The sequence below is a fragment of the Mauremys reevesii genome, linkage group 2 (genome assembly GCF_016161935.1).
Source record: "Mauremys reevesii isolate NIE-2019 linkage group 2, ASM1616193v1, whole genome shotgun sequence".
NCBI classification, from domain to species: domain Eukaryota; kingdom Metazoa; phylum Chordata; order Testudines; family Geoemydidae; genus Mauremys; species Mauremys reevesii.
Window position 1 is genome coordinate 103,261,659 of NC_052624.1, and position 26,458 is coordinate 103,288,116.

The 26,458-nt window shown below is 41.7% G+C and overlaps 1 protein-coding gene across 4 annotated transcripts in view; it reads left to right on the top strand.

The window, feature by feature from the left end:
• SPATA48 (spermatogenesis associated 48) overlaps positions 1-26,458 on the top strand; it is a 51,018-nt gene that overhangs the window by 23,001 nt on the left and 1,559 nt on the right. For 2 of the 4 annotated variants that reach the window (XM_039526760.1, XM_039526757.1), the window contains 5 exons: positions 1,178-1,245; positions 2,327-2,368; positions 2,891-2,998; positions 20,278-20,385; positions 24,799-25,004. In XM_039526760.1, the coding sequence (XP_039382694.1) occupies positions 1,178-1,245; positions 2,327-2,368; positions 2,891-2,998; positions 20,278-20,385; positions 24,799-24,922 (450 nt within the window). In that variant the 3' untranslated portion in view covers positions 24,923-25,004. Of the gene's footprint in view, positions 1-1,177; positions 1,246-2,326; positions 2,369-2,890; positions 2,999-20,277; positions 20,386-24,798; positions 25,005-25,670; positions 26,280-26,458 lie in introns of those variants that run through there. The other 2 variants (XM_039526758.1, XM_039526759.1) reach the window with 2 other exon arrangements.

Here is a 26,458-nt window from a genome sequence, read left to right on the forward strand (position 1 = left end):
AGTGTGGGAAATTTCCTCCTTCTGCCTTACACACAAAATCTGTAGCTTATTTACCTCCCCAGTCAAATAGCTTGCATGCAAATATGTCACAAATCAGAAGACAAAGTGCCATGAGGCATGCATCAGGCTGCTTAGAAAATCAGTACCAAAACAATGGGATTTATGCTCAGAAATGCAAGGATCTTTCCTTTAGTTTTCAAAAGTAAAAAGCAGGATCACAGTATTCATAGAGCAGATTTTGCCACTTGACTCAGAAAGCAGCACTTCAGCTGGCTTCACAGGGACTGGCTTCTTTTTTCTCTTTTCTAAATTGTTAAAAAATGTGTCCTAAGGTCACTGCTATAATATCTAGAAGTTACCTGAGGACAGAGGAGTTTATTTGTTATAACTTAAATCACTGACTTTTTTGAGGGAGAAGTGCATGAGAAACACAGTTCATTTTGGAATCTTCCTGTCAGGAATCAGGGCTTGCAGCAGAGCTAGTCTGCAACTAGCCTGCAGCAAGCTGTCTGATTAGCCACACAACCTGACTGGCTGCAGAGGCCAACAGCAGCAGCCACAGCTTGTTGTCTTCTCAGTACTCCTGCCCTCCACTGTGTCTGCTCCTGTGTTACCTTGTTCCTGCTGCTCCTGCCTTGCACCCAGCCTTGCCTCTGTCCTGCCCTGGCCTTGAACCCCTCTTGGCCTGATACCCTGCTTGCTTCAGTTCCTGACCTCCAGTGTGACCCTTGTCTCTGGCTCCTGACCATGGACTCCAGCTTGACCCCCAGCTCTGGTAATCAGTTTCTGCTTCCAGTTTTGACCCTGGGCTTTGGCTCCTGATGACAGACTATGGCTTTGACCCTGGCCACTAGGCTAGACTGCCCTCATCCCAGCTGGCTGACTCTTCCAAAATGTTAACAACTTGATCTGTTTTCCATTCAATTTAGTCAGGTCTCTCTCCCAAAAAAAAGAGGATTCAAAACTTCATATCATTTGGTCTAGACTCTACACTATGTTTTGGTTGTCTAATTAATGATATTTTTGAAACTAAAGCCCAGTCCTGCAATTGGATCTGCACAGGCCAGCAGATCTGATTGCAGGATCAGCACATAAAAATATATCGGGCTTACTTAATTAGATGATATTGTGTTACACAGAGCTCATGTTTCAAGAAACATTCTGATTGTGATTCTAGGTTGTTGGGGGCCTCTGGGACAGATTTCAAACAAGATATTTTACTTCACCACAAAAACCAATTGATTTGTAAGTTTCTTTTTTATATTTGTATTGTCTTTTAATCATCATGTTTCCTTTAATCATCATGTTTCCTTTATGGATCTCTCTGTGTATGGTATAGTTCTTTTTTCAAATATAGTTACACAGATGTCCTCTGAGCTTGCAGTGATTGTACATTTAACCAACATACTGTAATCAGAAAGGTTAAAGATATTCCATTAATAATGTTATTGAAAAATATACCTGAGATCAGGCTTCCTGTGGGAGGATTAGACATGAAAATGTGACTAGAGAGGTTCCCAGTAGCTAGTTACTACATAATAGCTGCACCTCTGACTTTTTCATTGACAGGTGCATTTTTATTGTAGAGATTTTACAAATAGCATATACATATTTACAAAATGCAAGACTTTGTCCTTTTTTGTAGTGTTAGAAATGATCTCAGAATGCATTTCAGCTGAACAGTAGGGAAAGAAAGGGGAAGATTAATAGGGGCTCAGAGGGTGAGTCAGGGACAGGTAAAGAGAGGATGGGAGGTGAGCCAGGGATAGATTAAATAGAAGACAGTAGGGTGAGGCCGGGAGGGGAAAAGACAGGTCGGCAGAGTGAGAAGGGAAGGACAGCAAAGCCCTAATGTGATGGCTTAGAACAAGAGGGACAGAGTAAGAGAGAGAGAGAGAGCAAATTCAAGCCTGATGTTAAATTGATATATGTCCCATTGAAGTCCATGGGATCTGAGCTTCCCTCTGAAGAGCAGCTCAGTTTTTAAAAAGCTTTGCCACACAGTGACTAAAGCAGCAGTTACCTGTGATATGGTTTGAAAACCCAGAACTCTGCCTGCTGAATACGACATTAGCATCTATGCCACCCCCCCACCACTACTTGATTTTGAGCTTTCCCCGCCCCCGTCATTCCAAAAGCAAAACTTGGACTTGCTTCTGCCACTCCTGTGAGTCCTCAAAACGAGGTCTCTAAGTCACTTCCTCTTTATCTTTTTATCTTTATCTTTTCATGTTTGCTGCATAAAAAGTTTGCTTAACATAATAATCAGTTAAATCAATTCCATCTTTTTTCTAATAACTAATATATCTTGTATTTTTCTTAACAGTGTAAGCCCAAGCTCTCGAACTCAACATATTCCTCTCTACACGTAAGTAAACATTATGTATTTTTTCAGTTTTGATTTAATGCAATCAGCCCATTTGTCTCATCTTCCTAATGCAAGGTTTGCAGCTTGATTATTCTCCTCTACTTATTCTTGGGTAACTCCACTGACTTCAGTGGAATTACTCCTCATTTACAATAGTGGGAGTTAAGAATGGGGCTCCATTGTGTCCTCATCTCAAAGGTATCATACTTTACTGTGGCACAGTATAAGCGTCAAAGAAAAAAATAGGGATGACAGATGTTTCTCACGTTACTTCCAGCTTTCCCGAAACTGATCACTGCACATATGTGGTAGAGTTGTCCTTAATTATATGCTGCTGGTTCTGTGTGTTTGTTTTTGTCTTGGGACATTACTGCACAAAGGATAGTTCATCTCCATGTATTTTCTTGTGGACCATTTTAATAAATAACTATAGATGTGGAGCTTGAAGTATGATTCAGCTGCCTCCGCCAGCTGTCTTATGAATAATGTATATGTCTTTGCATTTCCTTTTTATCCAAACAGTGGCTGTATTGGTGCAGAGAATTTTGAAGACCTAGACAACGCCAGTGTAGATGTGATTACTCTTGGCAGTGTTCGAACTTCAAAACCTCGCTACACAAGAACTGCTCAGTATGTTGCCTCTATTACCTTGCTTTTACTATAACTACTGCTGGAGTTCTAGTCATCTTGAAAAGAAGAAAAAGGCCCAAGGCCTTGGTCTTACACAAGAAAGGACATAGGATTTTCCGTATACTGAATGGAGGGACTTGTATGAGGGTCTGTTGCACAAGTAATATTGTTGGGTTTTAGGTACCGGGGGTTTTCACTGTGTGGCTCACTGAGCACACCAAAGGCCATTACAGTCAAAGGAAAAATAGCCGTTGACTTCAATGGCCATTAGAGCACAACTTCACTGCACATGGATCAATGCATTTGAGCCAATTTAAAGGACCATTCTGTCTGGATACATAAAATGTAGTCACAGCAGCAGCTACAAGATGATGGGAGATTTTGCTAGTAGGATTATCTCATACAGTATGGCAAACTTTACCCTTCATGTTTGTGTTAGATTATATCTCCCACCTGCAGCCTAGCATATGAATGAATTCATCACAGAACCCTAGGGCTTGATTCTCCATTGCTCACTTCCAATCTGGTGCTGAACAGTGTTACTCATTTAAGTAGAGTTGAAGTAGTGTAAAACTGGAATAACATTGGCTCTTCAGAAATTCAGAACAGACCTTTTTCCATCTTTCAGAAATCTGATGCTTTTTCAGATTTCTTGCTTTTTCTTTCTCTCTCACCTCTTTTTATTCATTATCCAAATTAGACAATTATGTGGTACAATTATTCCTGAAACTGCTTTAATATGCACTTCAGGAGAAAATGAAGCTAAGCAGAAGCTTCTGTTTTCATTAATTTACAATTCTATAGATGGGTTACTTTGGAAAAACATAAATAAACTAGAAGCACCTCTCTACCTCATTAATTCCTGTGTTTCACCAAGTGTATATTCTGTTGGATAAGAATCATTATGGCAAATATCATACTGTACGTCTTCTTAATACTGTCACTCCACTGCTGGCAGATATTAGGGCAATGCAGGTTGATTCCCTATGAAGAGAAATGAGTGACGTGGAATCTGGGCATTTTCTTGTAACTATTTTACTCCTTTTCATGGAACGTTTAATTGATATTTTGCTAAATGACCTTGGCTTAAATATGTAAAGAAAAAAATCTTTGTGATTGGAAAACATTTGTAGTAATGTAAGTTAAATATGTAAATTCATATCCATCCCTCAGTAGTGTGGTGTTATCCATGATGCTAGAACATGTTTGTAATAGCCTACCCACAGTTGTTTGTCAAAAGGTGTAGACTACTTATGATAGTGCCTATACAACCTTATAATGTGTTATTTATGGTCCAGTGGCTGTGGACAGGGCCGGCTCCAGGCACCAGCATTCCAAGCTGGTGCTTGGGGCTGCAATCTGCAAGGGGTGGCAGTCCCCCTTGTTTTGCCCCCAAGCAGCGTGCCGAATTGCCGCCGTGGGGGGGGGCAATCTGTGTGCCCTTAGGGCAGCACGCGCGTTTCCTTGGCAGCGGCAATTGGGCAGCAGCTTCTATGTTTAGCTGTCCGGGGCGGCTTCAGCTAAACATAGAAGCTGCCGCCGAATTGCCACAGCCGCGGAAATGCGCCTGCCGCCCTAGGGGCACAGGGACTGCCCCCCCCCTCTGCCCACGGCGGCAATTCGGCGCGCTGCTTGGGGCGGCGAAAACTGTAGAGCCGGCCCTGGCTGTGGAACAGTGTTTGGAGCCAGAAAACATTATATATAAGGGATTATATATTCCTTCTTTTGCTGTTGATCCACTAGGGAAAAACACTTAGGACCAGATTTACAAAGGTGACTTCAATGGAAGTTAGGACTTAACCCGCTTAGATGCTTTTGAAAATCCCACTATGCATCTATCTGTGTGTTTAGGTGCCTGAGCATCTGTCTAAATCTGGCCATTAGGGCCTCACCCACATCTAATGAGTCAGTTGAAAGACTCCTCCGATTAATTTCAATGAGGTTTTGGCTCATGGCCTCAGACCCAGTTTCTCACAAGTAGTTTCTACGTTTGGTCGTTTGGATGCTTCTGTTTTCAGGTTGCCAACTTTAGATATCACAGGCCTGATTTTCAGAGGGGCTAAACATCCAGAACTCCAGTTGAAGTCAGTGTGAGCTGCAGGGAGCTGCAGTGTGAGCTGCAGGCACACCGTACCCTTAAAACCAATTTCTAGGGCCAACATTTTCAAATTTTACTTTCCAAAGTTAGGGGCTCCAATCCAAAGTCCACTGAAGTCTTGAACTATTTCTATTAATTTTAATGTGCTTCAGATAAGGCTGATGCTGAGCAATTCCCACTGATTAAAATAAGAGCTAGAAATTGGCTCTAGAAGTGCTCATCACTTCTGAAAACAGTCACTTATTAGGTGTCTAAATATGAATAGTTGTGCCTGATACTAAGCACCTGAGTTAAAAAATTTGTCATAAGTGTATAAAGTTGGACACCTAATACTACTGCTAAGTATTATCTTCCTGAAGCTGTAAACCTTTCAACCTTTTTACTATACTTTCAATAAACATAACAGGGTAAAGTCCTGGGAGAAACAAGTATAAGAACTCAATAGTTTTGGAGAAGAATGTAGCAGTTTATGTACACTATCCCTCTGCATACATGGCTATATAGCTGTATTCTTTTGTGACATGCACAGAATCACAATATTAAACAAATAAAAAGTCAAATCATATCAGACTCATTTAATACAACCTCCTTAACAAAATCACTACAAGGAGATGTTGAATTTTCTGAGGCATACTACAAGGACAACAATTTCTAGAATTCAGCATTCCATTTTTTCTGTGGAGGAGAGGGTAGTAAGGAAAAGTCCAGTCCTAAATTAGTATTACTGTGTTACATTGCAATATTAATGAACAAGTCCATAGATAGCAGCAACAACAACAACAACAAAAAGGGGGCATTGTTTCTGAATAATAAGTAGGAGTCCTAGAAAGCTGTTTGCCATGGGAAAAAACACAGAATTTGCATTTTTACAGAAAATCTTTAGTATTTACGTTTTGTGAAAAAATGAAAACATATTAACTAAATTTTACTGAAAATTAGAGTGATCATATTTCCCAAAAAGCACAGCAGTACTTGTGGCACCTTAGAGATTAACCAATTTATTTGAGCATAAGCTTTCGTGGGCTAAAACGCACTTCATCGGATGCATGCAGTGAAAATACAGTAGGAAGCTATATATACACAGAGAACATGAAACAATGGGTGTTGCCATACCAGCTGTAACGAGAGTAATTGATTAAGGTAAGCTATTAGGTGAGCTATTATCAGCAGGAGAAAAATGACTGTAAGGACTGTAATCGACTGTAATCACTACAAAGTTTTTTTTTCTCCTGCTGATAATGGTCATCCTAGTTCGACTGATACCTATATATGTTGTGGCTAGGGAAACTAAAGTTCAGTGTTTCATTTTAATCATGGAAAAATGCTGATTTTAATGTTCGTTTTTTACCGGAGAATTTTGTTTTTTTGTCACGGAAAATGGGATCTTCTATGATAAGATTGAGTGTTGTAATGCTAAACAAGTGATTACTCGCTTTGGCCACTAGATGTCCTCTGAGTTTGCAAAAGCTGTTTATAGTCTATTAAATATATGATTTCCTTTTACTTGTAGTATGAACTTGAAAATATTTTTTTTCTCTTTATGGCCTTCCTGAATTTTTCTTAAGCAGGCTGAGCTGGTCAGAAGCATTTACCTGGAAAGCTGGGGTAACACATAAAGGTGGTAAAACAAAAGAGGAACAAAGTTGTTTTTTGTGTACAGTTTCTCATTGGCTAGATCTTTTCTTTCTATAGTTTTTAGTGAACCAGGGGTAGTCTACATTTGTAAGGAAACCACAAGAGGTATATTTATTGCGGTAAAAGCTTTAAAAATGTTCCCCCTCTCTTCTGCAGAAAAGGCAAACTCCCCTTGTCAGAGAGATGGGCCTGCATCACAATGCTAAACAGATGTCTGCAACAGGTGTGGGGATGGCTGGTTTTGTTGTGTTCTCTAGTAATCATTAGATCCAGTCATCTCTATTAGTTTAATACAGAATGCACATTACTTTAAATAGTGCCAGGTGCTGCTACCCTTACTAACTCTGAGTAGCACCTTACTCTTCAGGTAGCCCTACTAATTTCAGTGGGAGTACTTGCAGAATAATATGCTATTCACTGTGATTAGGAGGATCAGAATCTGACCCCTACTATACACACCATATCCACTAAGCCTAAATAAAAGATTATAAATTTATAGATCTTAAGGGCAGAAGTGACCATTATGATAATTTAATCCTTCCTCCTGCATAACACTGAATTTCATCCAATCTGCATTAAACCCATAACTTCTGGTTGAGTTGGTGCACAAAAGAATAGAAAATAGTTATCCTGAAATACATTTTTTAAAACGTATGGTCACTATGTTAACCCCCTGGGTATGTCCACACTGCAATAAATCACCCATGGCTGGCCCATGTCAACTGACTCAGGCTCACAGGGCTTGGTCTGCTGAGCTACAGAATTGCAGGCGGACATCCAGGTTTGGTCTGGAGCCCAGGCTCAGGGACCTTCACCTGTCACAGAGCTCAGATTCCAGCCCAAGCCTGGACATCTACACTGCAGTTTTATAGCCTCGCAGCCTGAGCTCCACAAGCCGGTCAGCTGACATGGGCCAGCCGTAGGTGTTTTATTGCAGTGTAGACATACTCTTTGAAACTGAAGCAGTGGCACTGTCCAAATAAGCACCATGTTCCCTGCCCACATTCCGGGTCTGGGTATTTTTCACTGCTTCCACAGCAGTTTATACAGTAAGTCACTTTCAAAGTTTTGTTAATGATCAGGTGCAATTTCTGTGTCAAGCACTAAAGTGATGACATCACTTTCATGTAGTGCTCTGGAGCAAGTTCATGTTCTTCCCCAGGCCCTGCAAGAAAGAATTTACCCATAAGAGCAGTAACAAATCTGAAACTAGAACTTCAGGGGCTGACAGTGGACCAGGTGGCAGAGACAAAGGGGAAGAGAGGTGGTGAGCAGGCTGGTATATTCTTCTTGGGCCCATCCGTTCTCCCCTTTTGGGGAACAGAAAGCCATCTTTTTACTTTTAAAGGAATTAGGAAAAAAACAAACTCTGGACATTATTATTTGTACTGTGGTAATGCCTAAGGACCCCAACCAAGAATGGGGGCTTGTTGTGCAAGATGCTCTACATAGACATAGTATAGTCCCTGCCCTGAAGAGATTACTGTGTAGCCAGGAAATAGTCCTATTCCACTTTACAGATGGGAAACCAAGATGCAGCGATATTAAATGATTTGGCTGAGTTGGACAGAGAATTTGTGGCAGACCCAGGAATCAGACCCACATTTTCTGAATCCAAGTCCAGTGCCTTCATCACAAGACTGTAATTCCTCTATAATAGTGTTTAAAGCATGGCCTATTAGAAACTTGATTTTAAAAAGTATATTAAAAAATACAAATAAAGATACAGAGATGTATTTGTTCTCGTAAACCATTTTTTCCCTGTGTGAATCAGACACAAAATAACTAGTGGAACCCCACTCCCATATAAGAAACCTGTGACTCAGCCACAGATGCTAAACTTGTGAACCTATATTTATATTAATCAAAATCATATTTGTGGTCTGGCTCAGTGGCCTGGCATTATCAGTCTGTGTTGCCAAGAGAGAGACCTGGAAATTGATTTCTCAGTGTAATCTCTTGCTCCTTGTCACCCAGTAAGAGATCCCAAATGGCAATGCACTGCATATCACCAGGCCATTGTTAAGGACAATGAGTAGGCCATTGTTAAGGATATTTTGTTTGCAGATTCACTCCTGAGCTGGCTATAAACATATTGGGGTTGATCCATCCCTCCTCTTTCACCTTTATTACATTGGAACACATGTCCGAGGACTGGAAGCACCTAGGATTTTAAGAAAGGCTGAAATACATGTCATTAGAGAAGTAAACAGGCAGACATAAAACTTTTCTCTGTATGTGGTAGTTAAGTGAGCTTCTAAAGTAAATGTTCTGGTTAATTATTGCAGGCAGGGCCAGCTCCAGCTTTTTTGCCGCCCCAAGCGGTGAAGCGGAAAAAAAAAAGATAAAAGCCGTGATCGGCGGCTCTTCGGTGGTAGCCCTAACACGCCGCTTCATTCTTTAGCAGCAATTTGGCAGCGGGTCCTTTGCTCTGAGAGGGACTGAAGGACCCACTGCCGAATTGCCGCCAAAGACCCGGACGTGCCGTCCCTTTCCATTGGCCGCCCCAAGCACCTGCTTCCTTCGCTGGTGCCTGGAGCCAGCCCTGATTGGAGGGGCTGGGCAACACTAACACCATATTGTTAGGTCTGCTCTTTGTGTCTTGTCCCTCCCCCTCACTTTTGTCTGGCTTCCTCTTTCTCGCTGCACTTATCTCCCTACTTCCTGTTTTCATATTTGTTTTCTTTTCCTTTTTTAAATTTCTTCTCCGTGGCCACAATTCATCAAAGCACTTACACTCCTGCATAAGTCCTATTGTAGCTGATGGGACTTACACAGGTGTGTAAGTGCTTTGTTTATAGGGATGGAACTGAGTACATGTTTATGTGCTTTGACAGATTGGAGCCTTTGACATTTATTCTGGAGCTACGTTGGGGTTTGAAACAAGCTGGACTAACTAGTTTGCTTGATTTTTTTATTCGTTTGTAAAAAATGAATAATGAAGCTGTTTTTGTACATTACATAGCTGGCCAAGTAGGAGAAGTTACGGGTAGTGAGATAATGAGAAAAGTGGACTGCGGTCCAGATTTTCAAAATAAATCAACAGCTACAGTTAGGGCCAGATTTCCAAAAGAATTCAGTGTGCTGGATGCTTGTAGGGTGCCGAACTATTATGAAGAACTGGCCCCAACTGTCATAATGAGATCTGTTGGCTGCTGATCTGGCTATGTCCGGATGAACTCCTGTTGCAAACATGTGTACTGTGGGAGAAATGAGAGCCTGATTCCTGGTGAAACTCCAATTCCTGTGCATTTTCAAAGAGTAAGGAAAGTCATGTGAGCCAGTTACACAAAGGAAGAGATATCAAAAGCATCAAAGTGATTTAGGAACCCAAGCCCCACTGAGATTCAATGGGATTTGTGCTCCTAAATTCCTTAGCTACTTTTGAAACCCACCCTCCTAATAAATAAAAAGAAAATGATAAGAACATAAGAATGGCCATACTGGGTAAAACAGATGGTCTATCTAGCCCAGTATCCTGTCTTCTGACAGTGGTCAGTGCCAGTTGTTTCAGAGGGAATGAACAGAACAGGGCAATTATCAAATGGTCCATCCCCTGTCATCCCATTCCAGCTTCTGGCAGTCAGACTTTAGGGATACCCAGAGCATGGGGCTGTGACCTGGACCATCTGGGCTAATAGCCATTGATGTACCTATCCTCCTTGAACTTATCCAATTTTTTTCTATCCATTTTTTTGCCTTCACAACATCCCATGATAACGAGTTCCACAGGTTGACTGTTTTTTGTATGAAAAAGTACTTCCTTTTGTTAGTTTAAAACCTGCTGCCTGTTAATTTCATTGGTGACCCCTGGTTCTTGTTTTATGTGAAGGGGTAATTAACACTTCCCTGTTCACATTCTCCACACCATTCATTATTTTATAAACCTCAATCACATCCCTCTCAGTCATCTTTTTTTCTAAAAGGAATAGTCCCAGTCCTTTTACTCTCTCCTCACATGGAAGCTTTTCCATACCCTAATCATTTTTGTTGTCCTTCTCTGTACTTTTTCCATTTCTGGTATATCTTTTGTTAGATGGGGCAACCAGAAATGCATGTAGTATTCAAGATGTGAACGTACCATGGATTTATATAGTGGCATTTTTCTATTTTCTGTCTTTGTCTATCCTTTTCCTAATGGTTCCTAACATTTTGTTAGGTTTTTTTGACTGCCACTGCACATTGAGCATATGTTTTCTGATAACTATCCAGGATGAGTCCAAGATCCCACTCAAAAAGAGAACAGCTAAATTAGACCCAATCATTTTGTATGTATATTTGGGATTATGTTTTTTTCAGTGTGCATTACTTTGCACTTATCGACATTTAATTTCATCTGCCATTTTGTTGCCCAGTCACCCAAGTTTGTGAGATCACTTTTTGTAATTCTTTGCATTCAGCTTTGGACATAACTATCCTGGGCAATTTTGTATCATCTGCAAATTTTACCACCTCTCTTTCACCCCCTTTTCTGGATCATTTATGAATATTATAAGTAATGACACAATTTTCTTGTTTAATAACAAAAAATCCATTAAAAATGCATAATAAGGTTAATTTTCAATACCAAGAGAAAACCCTGTTCTAACTTTAGCACATGGATTCATGACGCCACCTCACTCTGTTTATTTCAATGTCTTTATAGGTCTTTTTCTCCTCCATCTACCAGCCACCAGCTTTTTCCTTTATCTGACCCCTTCCCCCATCAGCTGCTGCAATGAGATTATGGTCTAAGTGATATTTTAGTTCTGCAGGTGTTCTAAGGGTCAATGGAAAAAACTCCCACACTGCTGATGGGGATTTCCTCTGTAGCATTCATGTGGGGGGCACCGGTAAACGCTTGGTGTGACAGACACTGCATGAACAATTCTTTTTTATTCCTGGCACAGCTGTAACTCACTAATGCATGGTGTAGTAACACTTAGTAAATTCCAACTTACATAACAAAGTTTCTTAAAGTGAAAGCTAACAGATCTCCTGAAGTAGCAGCTTTAATGCTGCATCTGTCTTGTACTTGTCTCTCTCACTATTTTTGTACCTTACATATTGTAACAAATATAACTTTCTGTTATTCACTCTGCTCCATATCACAGCCTCCTGGAACTACACAGCAGTCAGGACAGAACTCAAATTCTCTTGCTTCAGAGCATTGGCCCCTGCCTCCTGAGCTAAATAAGATTCTCTGGCAGTCATTAACAATATAAGGCCTGTGACAAATAGATCAGCAGTTTTCATTCCATTCAGTAGAGGGCAGTGCTACATGTATTCACTCACTCACACCCACACACTGTTTAACATTTAATACTTTCTACTTAGCAGCACTTTTCAAGTGTTAACTAATAAATCTCCTTAACACTCCTGACCAGTAAGAGTTAACTTCATTTCCTCAATTTTCATATCTGGAAAATAAGTGTAAGTGACTCACGCAAGGCCACAGATGATGGTGGTGTCAGAGGCAGAATTAGCTCTTAGAAGACCCACTCCTGCAAGCTCTTGTTTTCAGTGGGATCTCTGTACATGCAGCGTCTAAAGGACAAAGCCCTGGGAGTTCCAAGTCCTGCACTCAAGCCATTCTCCTCTCATAATTTATATTCCCTTTCTTTGTAGCTGTTCCTCCAAGTTTATCAGCACCCTTACTATCAGTGCCCCAAACACACTGAGCCAGATTATGATCTCACACATGACTTTAGTTGTGTTACTCCAACTATACACACGGGTTGAGATCAGCCTCTAGCTCATTGTTTTCATGTGTCCCTGAACCATCTTCAAGTCATAACAGAAACTTCATAGACCATAATTAGATAGACACAGGGTCTTCCAATGTCTTGCACCTTGTGTATTCATTTACTAGAACTAGTAAGAAATTTTCTGAGTAACATCTTTTTCATCAGAAAATGACAATTTGTCAAAACTGAAACTGTCACGGGAAAGCGTTCATTTTGATGAATCTCCCAATTCAAAAAAGTATTGGGTTCAAAATTATCAAAACGTCCTGTTTCAATATTTTCAAAATGAAAAGTTACATTTTTCTGTTCAAAACTATTTTTTTGTTTCAAGATTTGAGTTTATGTATACTATATTTGACCCAAACCAGGGTTTTTTTGGATTATTGGTTTGTGAACATTTTTGAGATTTAGAACTTTTCCCTCCATTTTGGGATGGGAAAAATTTTGAACTCTTGAAAACTCTCACAGAAAAACTGTTTCCCACCCAGTTCTATCATTTACACTTGTGCAAAGTGAGTGTGAAACACTACTAAATCAAAGCAGCAAAAAGTTCTGTGGCACCTTATAGACTAACAGACGTTTTGGAGCATGAGCTTTTGTGGGTGAATACCCACTTCGTCGGATGCATGGAAGTATTCACCCATGAAAGCTCATGCTCCAAAACGTCTGTTAGTCTATAAGGTGCCACAGGACTTTTTGCTGCTTTTACAGATCCAGACTAACACGGCTACCCCTCTGATACTAAATCAAAATATCCCATTCATTTATGTTAGTGTTTTTCATCCGCTTTTCACAGTTGTAACTAAAAGAAAGAGTAAGAGGCTGTGGGAGCTCTTCCTACTCTAAGAGCAGTGTATATTGATCATTTAGTACTCGCTGTGAAAGATTACTCTTCTGCAGAAGTTTTTGTTTTGCAGGGAGAGTTAACAATGACCACGAACCTGTTTACCACTCAAGCTAAAACACAGGGAACTTAAACCTACATTTTCAAAAGTGATTAATCATTTTGAGTGCCTCAGTTTTCAGCTGCCCAACTTAAACCACTTTGTGATTTTCAGAGAACGATTACCCAGCACTTTCTGATAATCAGGCCCCTTTAAGGTGTTTCAAAAAGGGCACCTACAAGTGGATGCACCCAATTTCTGTTTGAACTCTTAGGCCTTGTACAACTGCAATTGCTTATGCGTTGAATATGGTGGAGGCTTGTTTTGTTTTTTGTGGGGAGTGAGGGCTGCTAGTGTAATAACAAGGAAGCATCTGAGCAAGGTGAGAGAAACGTCATGGTGACAGAAAGATAACTTGATGACGAGAAGCCTAACCACAAAGAGTGTTGTATGTTGCCAGCTGTAGCCTGGCACTCAGTTGTTTTTTTCAGCAGAGATGATCTGGTTCAACATCTCAGCAAAGAAAACACAAGAGAACTAGACAGCATGATCCAAAAACAAAAACCAAAGGGGTATTTTTTTAACCTCAGTCTCTTCTACCTTATCACACGCATAACCGCAGCACATTTCTGCATCCCTTCTTCAGGCTCCCATGAGGGCAGCTGGTTAACGTAGTGTAGGCTTTCTTAGTATCCTGGTACTTTTAGCTTCTCTTTACACAGCCTCCTCGTCTTTCAGTGTAACATCCTTCAGCGTGCTATGAAGTATGGTAACTCTGTGAATCACTTCTAAAAGGCAGACAACAATCTAGAACAAATCTGAGTCTGGGACTGTCTCTCGCACTCATTTTGCTGTTTGTATGTCACATTTGGACATTCATGTTGCTTTTCTCTTATCTTCTTTCCAAGGAAAATATGTTAGTGAAAGAAATTAAATTGTGTAACGAGCAGTGCTAGGTTAGGTGGTTTTGCAAGCTTTAAAGGTCAGAAGATTTTACAAATCAGATGCTTCACAATGCATAATGAGACTCAGATATTCACGCTATTATACAGTTGTTATGTGAGTTAATTTCAACTAGCCTTATGATATATTGCAAGATATTATGAGATTTCATGCAATGGCCCAAATCCTCTGTCACACTGGTGCAATTCCATGGAAGTCATTAGGGTTTCATTCTATAACTGAGAGTCTAATGAGGAATTCTCATATGATATCTTATTACAGTAGACACTCAGAGTTATGAACACCAGAGTTACTAACTGACCAGTTAACCACAAACATCATTTGGAACCAGAAGGACACAATCAGGCAGCAGAGACGAAAAAAAAAGAATATCCAATATAGTAGCGGTTCTTAAACTGGGGTCCGCCGATCCTTGGGGGTCTGGGAGGTTACTCCAGGTGGTCTGTAAGGAATGTCCAGCTCCAGGGGATCCATGAGTCATGTCTGGGATCACCTGCCCCACTGATCAACTCCTTCCTCTCCCTCCCAGTGCCTCCTTAATGCCACAGAACAGTTGTTCAGCAACATGCAGGAAGCACTGGGAGGGAGAGGAAGGTGCAGGGATAGGGCACACTCAGGGGAGGAGGCAGAAAGAGGTGGGGCGGGAGTGGGGCCTTAGGGGAAGGAGTGGAGTGGGGATAGGGGCTGAGCTTGGGGCTGAGCGGGGATTGAGCAACCCCTGGGAAAAATTAGAAGCCAGCTTCTGGATCCGTGAAAAATTTTAAATCAAAATGGGGGCAGGGGCGGCTCCAGGCACCAGCACGCCAAGCGCGTGCCGGGGGCGGCAAGCCACAGGGGGCGCTCTGCCGGTTGCCGCGAGGGCGGCAGGCAGGCTGCCTTCAGCGGCATGTCTGCGGAGGGTCCGCTGGTCCCGCGGCTTCGGCGGACCTCCCGCAGGCAAACCGCCGAATCCGCGGGACCAGGGACCTCCCACAGGCAAGACGCCAAAGGCAGCCTGCCTGCCATGCTTGGGGAGGCAAAATACCTACAGCCGCCCCTGAATGGGGGTCCTCAGGTTGCTAAAGTTTGAGAACCGATGCAATATAGTACTGTTAAATGTAAACTACTAAAATTAAAGGGAAAGTTTAAAAAAATTGATAAGGTAAGGAAACTGTTTCATTTAAATTAAGATGGTTAAAAGCAGCATTTTTCTTCTTCATAGTAAAGTTTCAAAGCTGCATTAAGTCAATGTTCAGTTGTAAACTTTTGAAAGAGCAACCATAACGTTTTGATCAGTTACAAACATTTCAGAGTTCTGAACAACCTCCATTCCTGAGGTGTTCGTAACTTTGAGATTCTAATGTAAGTATCACATCATCGGGGTAGTAAAATTCCAATCACAGTCAGATTAAAAATAGTCCTTATGGACCAAATGATCAGAGATAGCTAAATGCATGTGTTTGCACAAATACACCCATTGTACTTACAAAACCTATATTTGAATACACACATTAGATATTTTCACATGCAAATAGGTATGTGTATGTGCAATTGCCTGGTCTGCACACAAACAGGTTACTGTCCATTTGTCCATGAAAAGGCAGAGTTTTGCACACACACCATTTTAATTGTTTCAGAAAATGTGCCCCAATATGTCGGAGCATGGCAAAGGGGATAAGAAAAAAAAACTCACGGAAGGCCCCTTAGAGCCAGGGACAGCTAGATATAACAGAGCACCCCCAAAACTACTCCTGTGTAATACTATTGACCAGATCAGCCTTCCATCAGCCACTGGATCTGAGTGGGCGTGACATAAAATCCACCTTTCCCCTCCAACGTCCCCTCCAGCTTAGCTGGACCAGGGGATTGAATCTCTTGTGTGACAAATGAATTTTCCAAGAAATCCATCATGTTTTATCTCTGTATCACATACTCTATAGAGACAGCATCTAACATTAGCTCTACCTCAATGAGAAATTAAAGTAACAAATTGCCTAGGTACACAGCCAAAGAATTATTTAATAAACCACCTCTCCCATAAGTCGATTCTTGCATCCTGCACTGAATTTAGCTTAAAGGGGTTTCTGGTCACTGTACTGAAAATTAATAGCTATGTACTATCTCTCACTCCAAGATTTATTTTTCCAGGGAGCACACGGGTGTCAGAAAGCACCTTGGAAGCAATTCCTAAATGGGCATTGTTGTTATTTGCAGAATGCACAAGCCCACAAAAGGGTGACATTTGCAAGCTTTACAGTCTTTGTACTTAGCTGAGTCAGGCTGAAACAGCTTGTCATGAAAGACTTGTCTGCTGTTGTGTGGGCAGTCTGGGTAAATCTATAGTCCAGTGGTTACCCATTTTGAGCTGGCAGAACAGGAAATAGTTAACTGCTGATGCCAACAGCTGGTTGCCCCTAATTCTGTATCATATCAAATTTGACATTTTTTAAACTATGCACGGGCTCCCTCTCTAACCTCACATGCTTTTACTCCTCCAGCTCTCTTTCAACCGGCTTCTCTCTTCTCTCCTTCCCCTCCCAACAACTCTTGCCATTTATTTCAGAGGGGTAGCCGTGTTAGTCTGTATCAGCAAAAAGAACAAGGAGTACTTGAGGCACCTTAGAGACTAACAAATTTATTTGAGCATAAGCTTTCATGGGCTAAAACCCACTTCATCAGATGCATGCAGTGGAAAATACAGTAGGAAGATATATACTACACAGAGAACATGAAAAAATGGGTGTTGCCATACCAACTATAACGAGACTAATCAATTAAGGTGGGCTATTATTAGCAAGAGAAAAAAAAAACTTTTGTAGTGATAATCAGGATGGCCCATTTCCAGGGCGGGTGCAAGGATGTTTCGCGCCCTAGATGAAACTTCCACCTTGTGCCCCCCCCCTCGAGCTCTGTGGCAGCCCTCCGCCCTAAGCCCCCGGGACAGCTTCCCACCCCCCCGCCCTGAGGCACCCCTCAGCCCTGAGGCACCCCCCCCGTGGCAGCTCCCCAGCCCCCCCCTCTGCCCTGAGTTGCCCCCCCCTGCGGCAGTTCCCCCTGACCCGGGGAGCTGTGTGGCAACTCCCCGCCCCAGCTCACCTCTGCTCCGCTTCCTCCCCGAGCACGCCCTCGCCGCTCCACTTCTCCCGCCTCCCAGGCTTGGGGCGCCAATCAGCTGTTTGGTGCCACAAGCCTGGGAGGGAGAGAAGCATAATGGGGCGGCGTGCTCAGGGGAGGAGGCAGAGCAGAGGTGAGCTGGGGCTGGGGAGCAGTTCCCCTACGTGACACTCCCCCCTTACTTGCTGCAGGCAGTCCTCCCCGCGCCCCCCTGACCCAGCTCCCTCCACCTAAATGCCAACGATGACTGGAGTGTCCGAAGATCCGGCCACTGCGGTCGCCGCCGAAGGACCCAAAATGCCGCTCCCCAAATGTTAGCGCCCTAGGTGACTGCCTAGGTCGCCTAATGGGTTGCATTGGCCCTGCCCATTTCCAACAGTTGAGAAGAAGGTGTGAGCAACAGTAGGGGAAAAATTATCATGGGGAAGTAGTTTTTACTTTGTGTAATGACCCATCCACTCCCAGTCTTTATTCAAGCCTAATTTAATGGTGTCCAGTTTGCAAATTAATTCTAATTCTGCAGTTTCTCATTGGAGTCTGTTTTACAAGTTTTTTTGTTGAAGAATTGTGACTTTTAGGTCTGTAATTGAGTGACCAGGGAGGGTGAAGTGTTCGCCTACTGATTTTTGAATGTTATAATTCTTGACGTCTGATTTGTGTCCATTTATTCTTTTGTGTAGAGACTGTCCGGTTTAGCCAATGTACATGGCAGAGGGGGATTGCTGGCACATGATGGCATATATCACATTGGTAGATGTGCTGGTGAATGAGCCTCTGATGGTGTGTCTGATGTGATTAGGTCCTATGATGGTGTCCCTTGAATAGATATGTAGACAGAGCTGGCAAAGAGCTTTGTTGCAAGGATAGGTTCCTAATTAGTGTTTTTGTTGTGTGGTGTGTGGTTGCTGGTGCGTATTTGCTTCAGGTTGGGGGGCTGTCTGTAAGCGAGGGCTGGTCTGACTCCCAAGATCTGTGAGAGTGAGGGATTGTCCTTCAGGATAGGTTGTAGATCCTTGATGATGCTCTGGAGAGGTTTTAGTTGGGGGCTGAAGGTGACGGCTAGTGGCGTTCTGTTACTTTGTTGGGCCTGTCCTGGAGTAGGTGACCTTGGAGTGGGTATTCTTTTGGCTCTGTCAATCTGTTTCTTCACTTCAGCAGGTGGGTATTGTAGTTTTAAGACCGCTTGATAGAGATCTTGTAGATGTTTGTCTCTGTCTGAAGGATTAGAGCAAATGCGGTTGTATTTAGGAGTTGATCTTTCAGTTGTGCTGCCCTATATAGCTAGAAATCTTTCCTCAATCCCTTTGCATCACACATGAAAACTTTCCTTTGACTGTCCATGTATTTCATTTTGTATGAATTATCTAGTAATATACAAAGGCTCAATCCTACCAGGTATTGAGCACTCTTGCCCATCCAGCAAAGAATTTAAGCAAGTGCTTATCTTTAAGCAAGTGAGTAGTCCTAACCAGACTACATATGTACTTCAAGTTAAACATGTGCTTAAATTTTTGGTGGATTAGGTCATAATCCAGGATGGATTCCCTGGATTATACTGTATCATTGCACATCTTTGTTTCTTTTGTTTATATGGGTAGCTAAATAAGATTAAATTAAAGACGGTAGAAATTCAGATGTTATATTGGATTTTTATAATAAGATACATCTAACATCTTAAACTGCTTGTGTAAGATAAAAATGTATTGATGGTTCAATGCTTTGTACCCAATAGAACAGGAGCATATTTTTATTTTTAGGAAAATCACCCAGAATAATATATCAGAAATCATACCTGAAACTTGCAAAACTGTAGAATTGTTATAGGATGTTGGTTTTCAAACTGGGGGGTACCCTTCTTGGGGGAAGGGGCGATGGGGCACAAGGAGGTTAATGGGGCACGGAATGTCCTGACTAGTTATGGATTTTTTCTTGTTTCTTCAAAATATTGTTGATAAAATAAGAATATGTTTCACTATCTGAGTCTCCAGCTCCTGCCAGGCTGGAAGAACGAGGAGGAGGAAGGCTACAAGGAGTGAGGGAGAGTGGTCTCTTCCTGTGCAGAGAGTGGGGGTGGCTCAATCAGGCTCATTCATCTCTTCAGAAGCTGATGTGCATGGGTCCCTTTGGGAGGCAGTTTCTCCTTGTCAGCACAGGCTCTTGCTCATGCATGCTGGGGATTGTGCCAGGGCCAGAAAAGCCTGCGGCCTGTCAGTGACACAGGGGTGTCCTAGGGGCACAAGGAGGAGGTGAAGCCCAGCTGTCTGTGTCCTGTTGGGATCACCCACCTGGAGCATGTACCTGACAAGGGATGCTTGCGGGCTGGTGGCATGAATCTCCAAAGCACAGGGAGCATTCAGCAAAAAAAGTTTGGGAACCTCTGTTGCAAGAAATTTGGGCATAGGCCAAAAATTTCAGACTGAGCTGCCTAAAGAAGGTCACCTAAGTGCCATGTTGGAAATTGGGACCTAAATCCCACCTAAAATGTAACCCATGTTTGAAATATTGGCCTTAGTGCTTTTGTGAACCACTTGTTCTAGTTCTTTCCTCTTGATGAAATGTTGTTTTTGGTCATGAGTAGTGTACAGATAATCAAATAAAACCCATCATTTCAAAACAAGATGAGAAACATCTTCAGGTGGTGTAAATTATTGTGGCTCTGTTGATGTCAAAGAAGCTATGACAATTTACATCAATTGGGGATCTGGCTCGGTGCTTTCATGCAATATAATATCACATGTTTACACTCTGTATCACCTATCCACGTTGGATATAGAAACACAAGCTAGTGGTTTTACAACTGTCTGTGATTGATTATTTCAAGCCTGTACTCATTTAATTTAGTCTTTTCCTGCCCTTCCCCCTTTTAACTTTTTCCTGTAGCACTCCAAATATCCCTGGATACACTGGCAAGGTTCATTGGACAGCAACCCACCCGGCAAATTCTAATCTTCCATCAACATCCCCATCGATAATTGCACAAATGCATGGGTAAGTAAGTGTAAGGCGTATTACTCAATTTGTTCAGATACATTAGAGGAAAAGTCCTAATGATAGTTATTTAATTAAAGAACAATTAAATTTGAAGCATGACATTTCCTTGGTTTAAAGAAAAATATTGTGAGTCAAATCCAATCACGTGGCTGCCAAGACGATCTAAGATCATTCCTGGTTTTCATGATTCCTTTTAAGCTTACCACAGGAATTCATTAAAATTAATGTTGAGGTTAACCAGGAGTCCTAAAATATTGATTGTTTCCACGTTATGTCATTGGATATGTTGGCTAGATTATGACCTCTGTGATTATGGTTTGATTGAGATCTGTCTGTTCTGGAATTTTTTGGACTATATTACATTTAATAATGCCAAATATGAGGTTGCATTTTGCTGGGGATCTTACCAAACATTTTCATTGTAAAAGTCCCTCCTGTGATTCTATGTCCTGCTTTCCTCCCCAGAAGCAGCTGCACAATTATTTAATAATTATTTGTTGTCCTCTCCCCTAAATGCTTTTGTATTGCCCCTTTAGATCATGGACTATTTTTCCCTCCATAGTGAGGTAGGACTTCACTATGACATTGAAGCCTCCACTAATTTCTAAGACATTCATCTTTTAAACACTCTTTTATTTTGATTAGTTTTAAGACAATATACACTTCACCACTGGTACAAGCTTTGGGGAGTTGACTGGCTATTAAAGAATTCCTCTGTCAAAGCGGTGCATGACTGAGTGCGACATACTGGCACACTCTCCTGATACCTCTGCCTTTTTCTTGTGTGGCTGTACTTGGAAAATAGGCATTCTTCTATAATAGCAGTTTGCAGGTTACCAAGATTGAAAATACACAACCAGGTCTTTGAGATTTTATAGGCTAATCGAGCTGAACTCAATCAGCTTGCCGTGAGACCAAGCTACTTTTAAATGTCACACACATGGATGCTGATGTGCCTCTGCAGAGATCACTGGCAGCATTCAGACAAATACCAAATTTCGAGAGCAAAGAATCAGGTGCAAATGCGATCTGAGAAAGTAAAATATGTCTGTTATTTCCTTTGACTTTCTGCAGGGAAATGCAGTAAGCAGTGCAACTAAGCATTTCTCTGGTTCTACAATTGGACTTTACTCATTAAAAATAGGGACAAAATTTGTCATGACATTTTGCAAAAATTAATCCATATAGCAGGGCATGGATTTTTTTTTCTGTAATGCGTGAAAGGATTCTTGTCCTGTGCTAATGGGGTCTCTCTGGAAACGAGGCAGAGTCACAGGCCTTTCGTAAGGGGAGTGTGTGTGAGAAAGACAGAGAGAGTATAAACAGGCATTGTGGACTAGATTCTGCCACCATTACTCATACTGAGAAGTAACTTTCCCTTTGAGTGAATTACAGATATATTTTACTTTTAGTGGGACTACTCATGGAGTGAGATACTATTCACTATGAGTTAAGATCGCAGAATATAGCCTTATATTTGAAACTGCTGTGTTAAAAACAAAAATGCAGATCCTATGAATTGGTCAGCACAGTACATATTGGAGAATAGCACGTACGGTTTCATCCTGCACCTTTTGAAGTTAATGGCAAAAGACCCACTGATTTCAGTGGTGCAGGATGGGGCCATTCATGACCAGTGATGAAGAGGTGAATTCTGGTATTCCTGGGTCCGATCACTCTAATCAGGAAATAGAGTGTATTTTTTAATGGACTCGTATTTTCCTTTTGTGGGGTGGTTATCTCATGCTCTTACTGCTTTCATAGATGATGATCCATTTTGTTTCTACATTTTGGTCTTTATGGACTCCCCTTATTGTAACACTATTGATATGTAGGACTCTCGGTGATGGATATCTTTGTAGCGACCTCATTTGACATGTCAGCACTGTATATTCATTGTTCTGTAACTCCCACTTAGAGACAATTATGGGCAACATAGAAGATTACTGTAGTCTTCATACTTTTTACATGAACGTTCATTAAACTATCAGCTATCGACAGACCAGGCAATATTCTAGACAACTTCTGCACTTCATTTAATTTGAATAGAGATGCACAATATCTGGGGTGAAATTCTTTAGGCTCCTCGTAAATCTGCTGAAATCTATAGGGTCACATGAGCTATACAACAGCACAAAATTGTCCTTTCATCTTTGAACATGAATATCATTCTTTTATAAATAAAGTATTTATTATTGTTATTATTATTATTATTTATTATTTGAGTGGTGCTCAGATACTATGGTGTTGGGTGATAAATAATTTCAATGTCTTTTAGTGCAATTGAAATATGGGAGCTGAATACTGCATTAGAAATATTTTGTTGAGACATGATCTACAAGGGAATGTTTCAGAGAATGTAGAATGTTTTTGTTTTGCAACTTTTAATGTTTGAAATATCTGTCCATAGCCATTCATCAAATAAAAATCCACATGGAATACATAGTGTGGTACAAATATGATGATCAGTAGAACCTCAGCGTTATGAACACCTCGATAATGGAGGTTGTTCATAACTCTGAAATGTTCGTAATTCTGAACAAAACGTTATGGTTGTTCTTTCAAAAGTTTACATCTGAACATTGACTTAACACAGCTTTGAAACTTTACTATGCAGAAGAAAATGCTGTTTTTAACCATCTTAATTTAAATGTAACAAGCACAGAAACAGTTTCCTTACCTTGTCAAATCTTTTCTTAAAAATGTTCCCTTTATTTCTTGAGTAGTATACATTTAGCACTGTTCAGTACTGTATTTGGTTGGTTTTTGGTCTCTGCTGGTGCCTGATTGTGTATTTCTAGTTCCAAATGATGTGTGTGTGGTTGACTGGTCAGTTCATAACTCTGGTGTTTATAATGCTGAGGTTCTACTGTATAAGCCTTCTTATCTTTTCAACACAGGGTTGCCACTAATTTTGATTAAATATGTAGTAAACTCATAATTGAGTGTGCATAGCATTTGATTGCTTTTGGAGAGAAGGATTGGTTCCTTTCAGCATGCTGTTTGTAAGATTTTGAAAATGTGGTGCTTTGTAAGGACAAGAAAGAGAGCTTTATAAAAGAGGAGAATGGATTTGTTTTGGAAAGTGCACAAGAGGTAAAGTAGGATTTAAAAGACATAGAACCACATTCTGATCTGATTTACACCCAATGCAGTCCACCCATTGAAATCTGTGAGGTTATACAAGTGTAAATAAAGGCAGAATTTGTCTCACTCATGTGTATGTGTTGTAGGTATCCCATAGTATATACCAGGGGTGGCCAACCTGTGGCTCCGGAGCTGTATGCGGCTCTTCAGAGGTTAATATGCGGCTCCTTGCATAGGCACTGACTCCGAGGCTGGAGCTACAGATGCTAACTTTCCAACGTGCTGTGGGGTGCTCACTGCTCAACCCCCTACTCTGCCTCAGGTCCTGCCACCACTCCACACCTTCCCTCAAGGCCCCTGCTCCTTCCCCCGAGCATGCCATGCCCTTGCTCCTCCCCTCTCCCCACCATAGCCTCCTGCACACTGCAAAACAGCTGACTGCGGCTAGTGGGAGGCATGGGGAGGGAGGGAGAGATGCTGATTGGTGGGGCTGCCGGTGGGCGGAAGGCACTGGGGGCTGGAGGGGTGTAGCAGATGGGGGGCAGTTGTCATATTACTCTGGCTCTTTAGCAATGTTCATTGGTAAATTCTGGCTCCTTCTCAGGCTGGCCATCCCTGGTATATACAATGAAACATAAATTAATTCTGCTATGGAAAATATGGGAAAGCAGTAACAAATCTTGGTATTCTCAGTGAAAGCAAATGAGTTGGCACTCATACAATCAGTAAAACCTGAGTCCGCAGCCTTTGCTCCCACCACAAGACAGAATGAGCCAGATTCTGTCCCACAGCCAATCTGAGCTTAGTGCAGGAGAATCAGGAGGAGCCAGGAAGTTACAGCTTTTTGAATCTGAAGTCTTTTCTGCACCAACCCAGGCCCTGATGAGAATTACAATAACTGAGAAATTCTTCTAACTTACATCACAGGTGTAGGTCCTTAAATGGCCTGTAAACCAGGGATTGGAGTCATCTGGTATAGGAACTGCCTATGCCAGCTTTATGGTAGCTGGGAGTTCTCCTATGCCAGGGGGATTCACTGCTAGCTACTTGCTGTCAGAATCTGGCTCTAGGTCTTCACCATAACACTTCAGAATACAATGGAACACTGCCTGAGCTGGACAGCGGAGAGTGCCACCAAAGACAACTTTGATGAATTTCCTGCCACCATTATTGAGCCAGCTGAATCTAATAATGTGGAACTGTTGTGAATTGTATAAATTTTCTCCAAAGGCAGTGGTCAAAACAGTTAGCAAAGAATGTGTTTCTGAGAAATATGAAAAAATATTATTTTTAAAAGAGATTTTCTTCTGTTTGTAATTGCAGATACATAGCAAAGTGTGGCCACTCATCTCGATTTAATCACCAGGGCCCTTTGTCTCAAATACTTACTCCGGTTTATCCTCAAAATTCTTTCAACAAGGTGGAAAGAGAAACTATTAAGGTTTAACAAGAACCAGTGGGAAGGAAGTAAATGTGTGAAGTACGTACACCTTAAAAATGAGACCATAGTAAAATAATACAGAAGTGGGTGTCTGTGTGGACGTGCTAGTTTTTATTACATGTTCTTACTATACTCAGTATTTATGACTTGCTATTGTTTATGGTTAAAATCATTTGAGAAGCAGAAGGACTCTTCACAGTTTGAACTATAATTACTATATTGAATTGCAGTATTAAGATAGAAAGTGATGTGTAGAAAGACTACCCATAAATTCCATATGCAGTGTAGTCTGTGTATATAACATTTTTTCAATTTATTAAAAAATAGTCATCCTTTGTGCATCTCATCAGTAGCTCTCAAAGTGCTTTATAAAGATGGGTGTCATAGGGTGAGATTCTAGCTATGCCTCTTGGAGATGCAGCACAAAACAGCTTTGGGGGAAGGGAGAAGAAAAGGTGCCTTTATGACATCTTTACACCCTTGGAATTCCAGAATGATCCAGGAGCCAAAATGGCTGCCTTCGTAATTCAGGCAGCCTGGGGAGCTGTGCTAGGTTATAACAGCCTATCCTGGACTCCCTGTGGGTGGCAGCATTGCCAAGAATGTACACCGTGCTATGCGATCACTCACTCCAGTCCCTGGTCATCCCCCTGGCACCAGGGCCTGTGATGGGCATGTGTATACAGCATATCTCCACTGAGGGAATTCTTGCACAGCCAACTAAGGGGGTTTCTATGGCTCTTATATGCTGCAGAGTGATGTACACAGTCCAGGCCTGGTCAAGGGTCAGAGAGAAACCCACCCAGAGAAACTGAAGATATAGAAGTTAAACCCAATGTCACAGAGCAAGGAGGTGTCACAGCTAAGAAAAGAACCCAGATCTCCTGACTCCCTTTCCTGCATCTTCACTCCTGGATCATGCTAGCTTCCTTTATTGGGACCACAATGGCATGTAGTCTGGTGGGTGTTCTCACCTTCCTCACAGCCTCTCGTTAACATAGTTGACTTAGAAACAATGGGATTTGAGGTTCATATAATGTTGTTATGATTACTGACTTGTCACAACTTGCAGCCGGTGTCCAGTGTGGGTAAAGGATAAAAGAGCCAGATCCCAGAAGTAAATGAGACTCAAGATTGTGCAGTTGCATCTTATGCTCATAAGGGAGGAGGAGTTTGAAGTCTTTTCAGACTGAGGTTCCACCCACCCAGCCTTGTGACCTCTGTCACTCCATCCACCTTAAGCCCAGGGAGGGTATACCCCAAGTTATTGTTTGGTTTGTGGTAAAAGCCCTGTAACCCACTGTGAAACCAATTAAATGCCTGGTATGTGAGAACTGGGGTAGGCAATATAATGCCCTCCCCAAGGTATAATTAATAAAGTTGTGGCCTGCTGCTTAAACCCATCCAACGTGTCTGTCAATCATTCACTTGTTATTCTGGTCAGTTTACACCTGTTTCTGTTTGTATCTACAAAACAGACATTTGAATTCACATGTGAATTTGCACATCAGGGAAGTGGATGCTCAGGTGCACATTTGAATG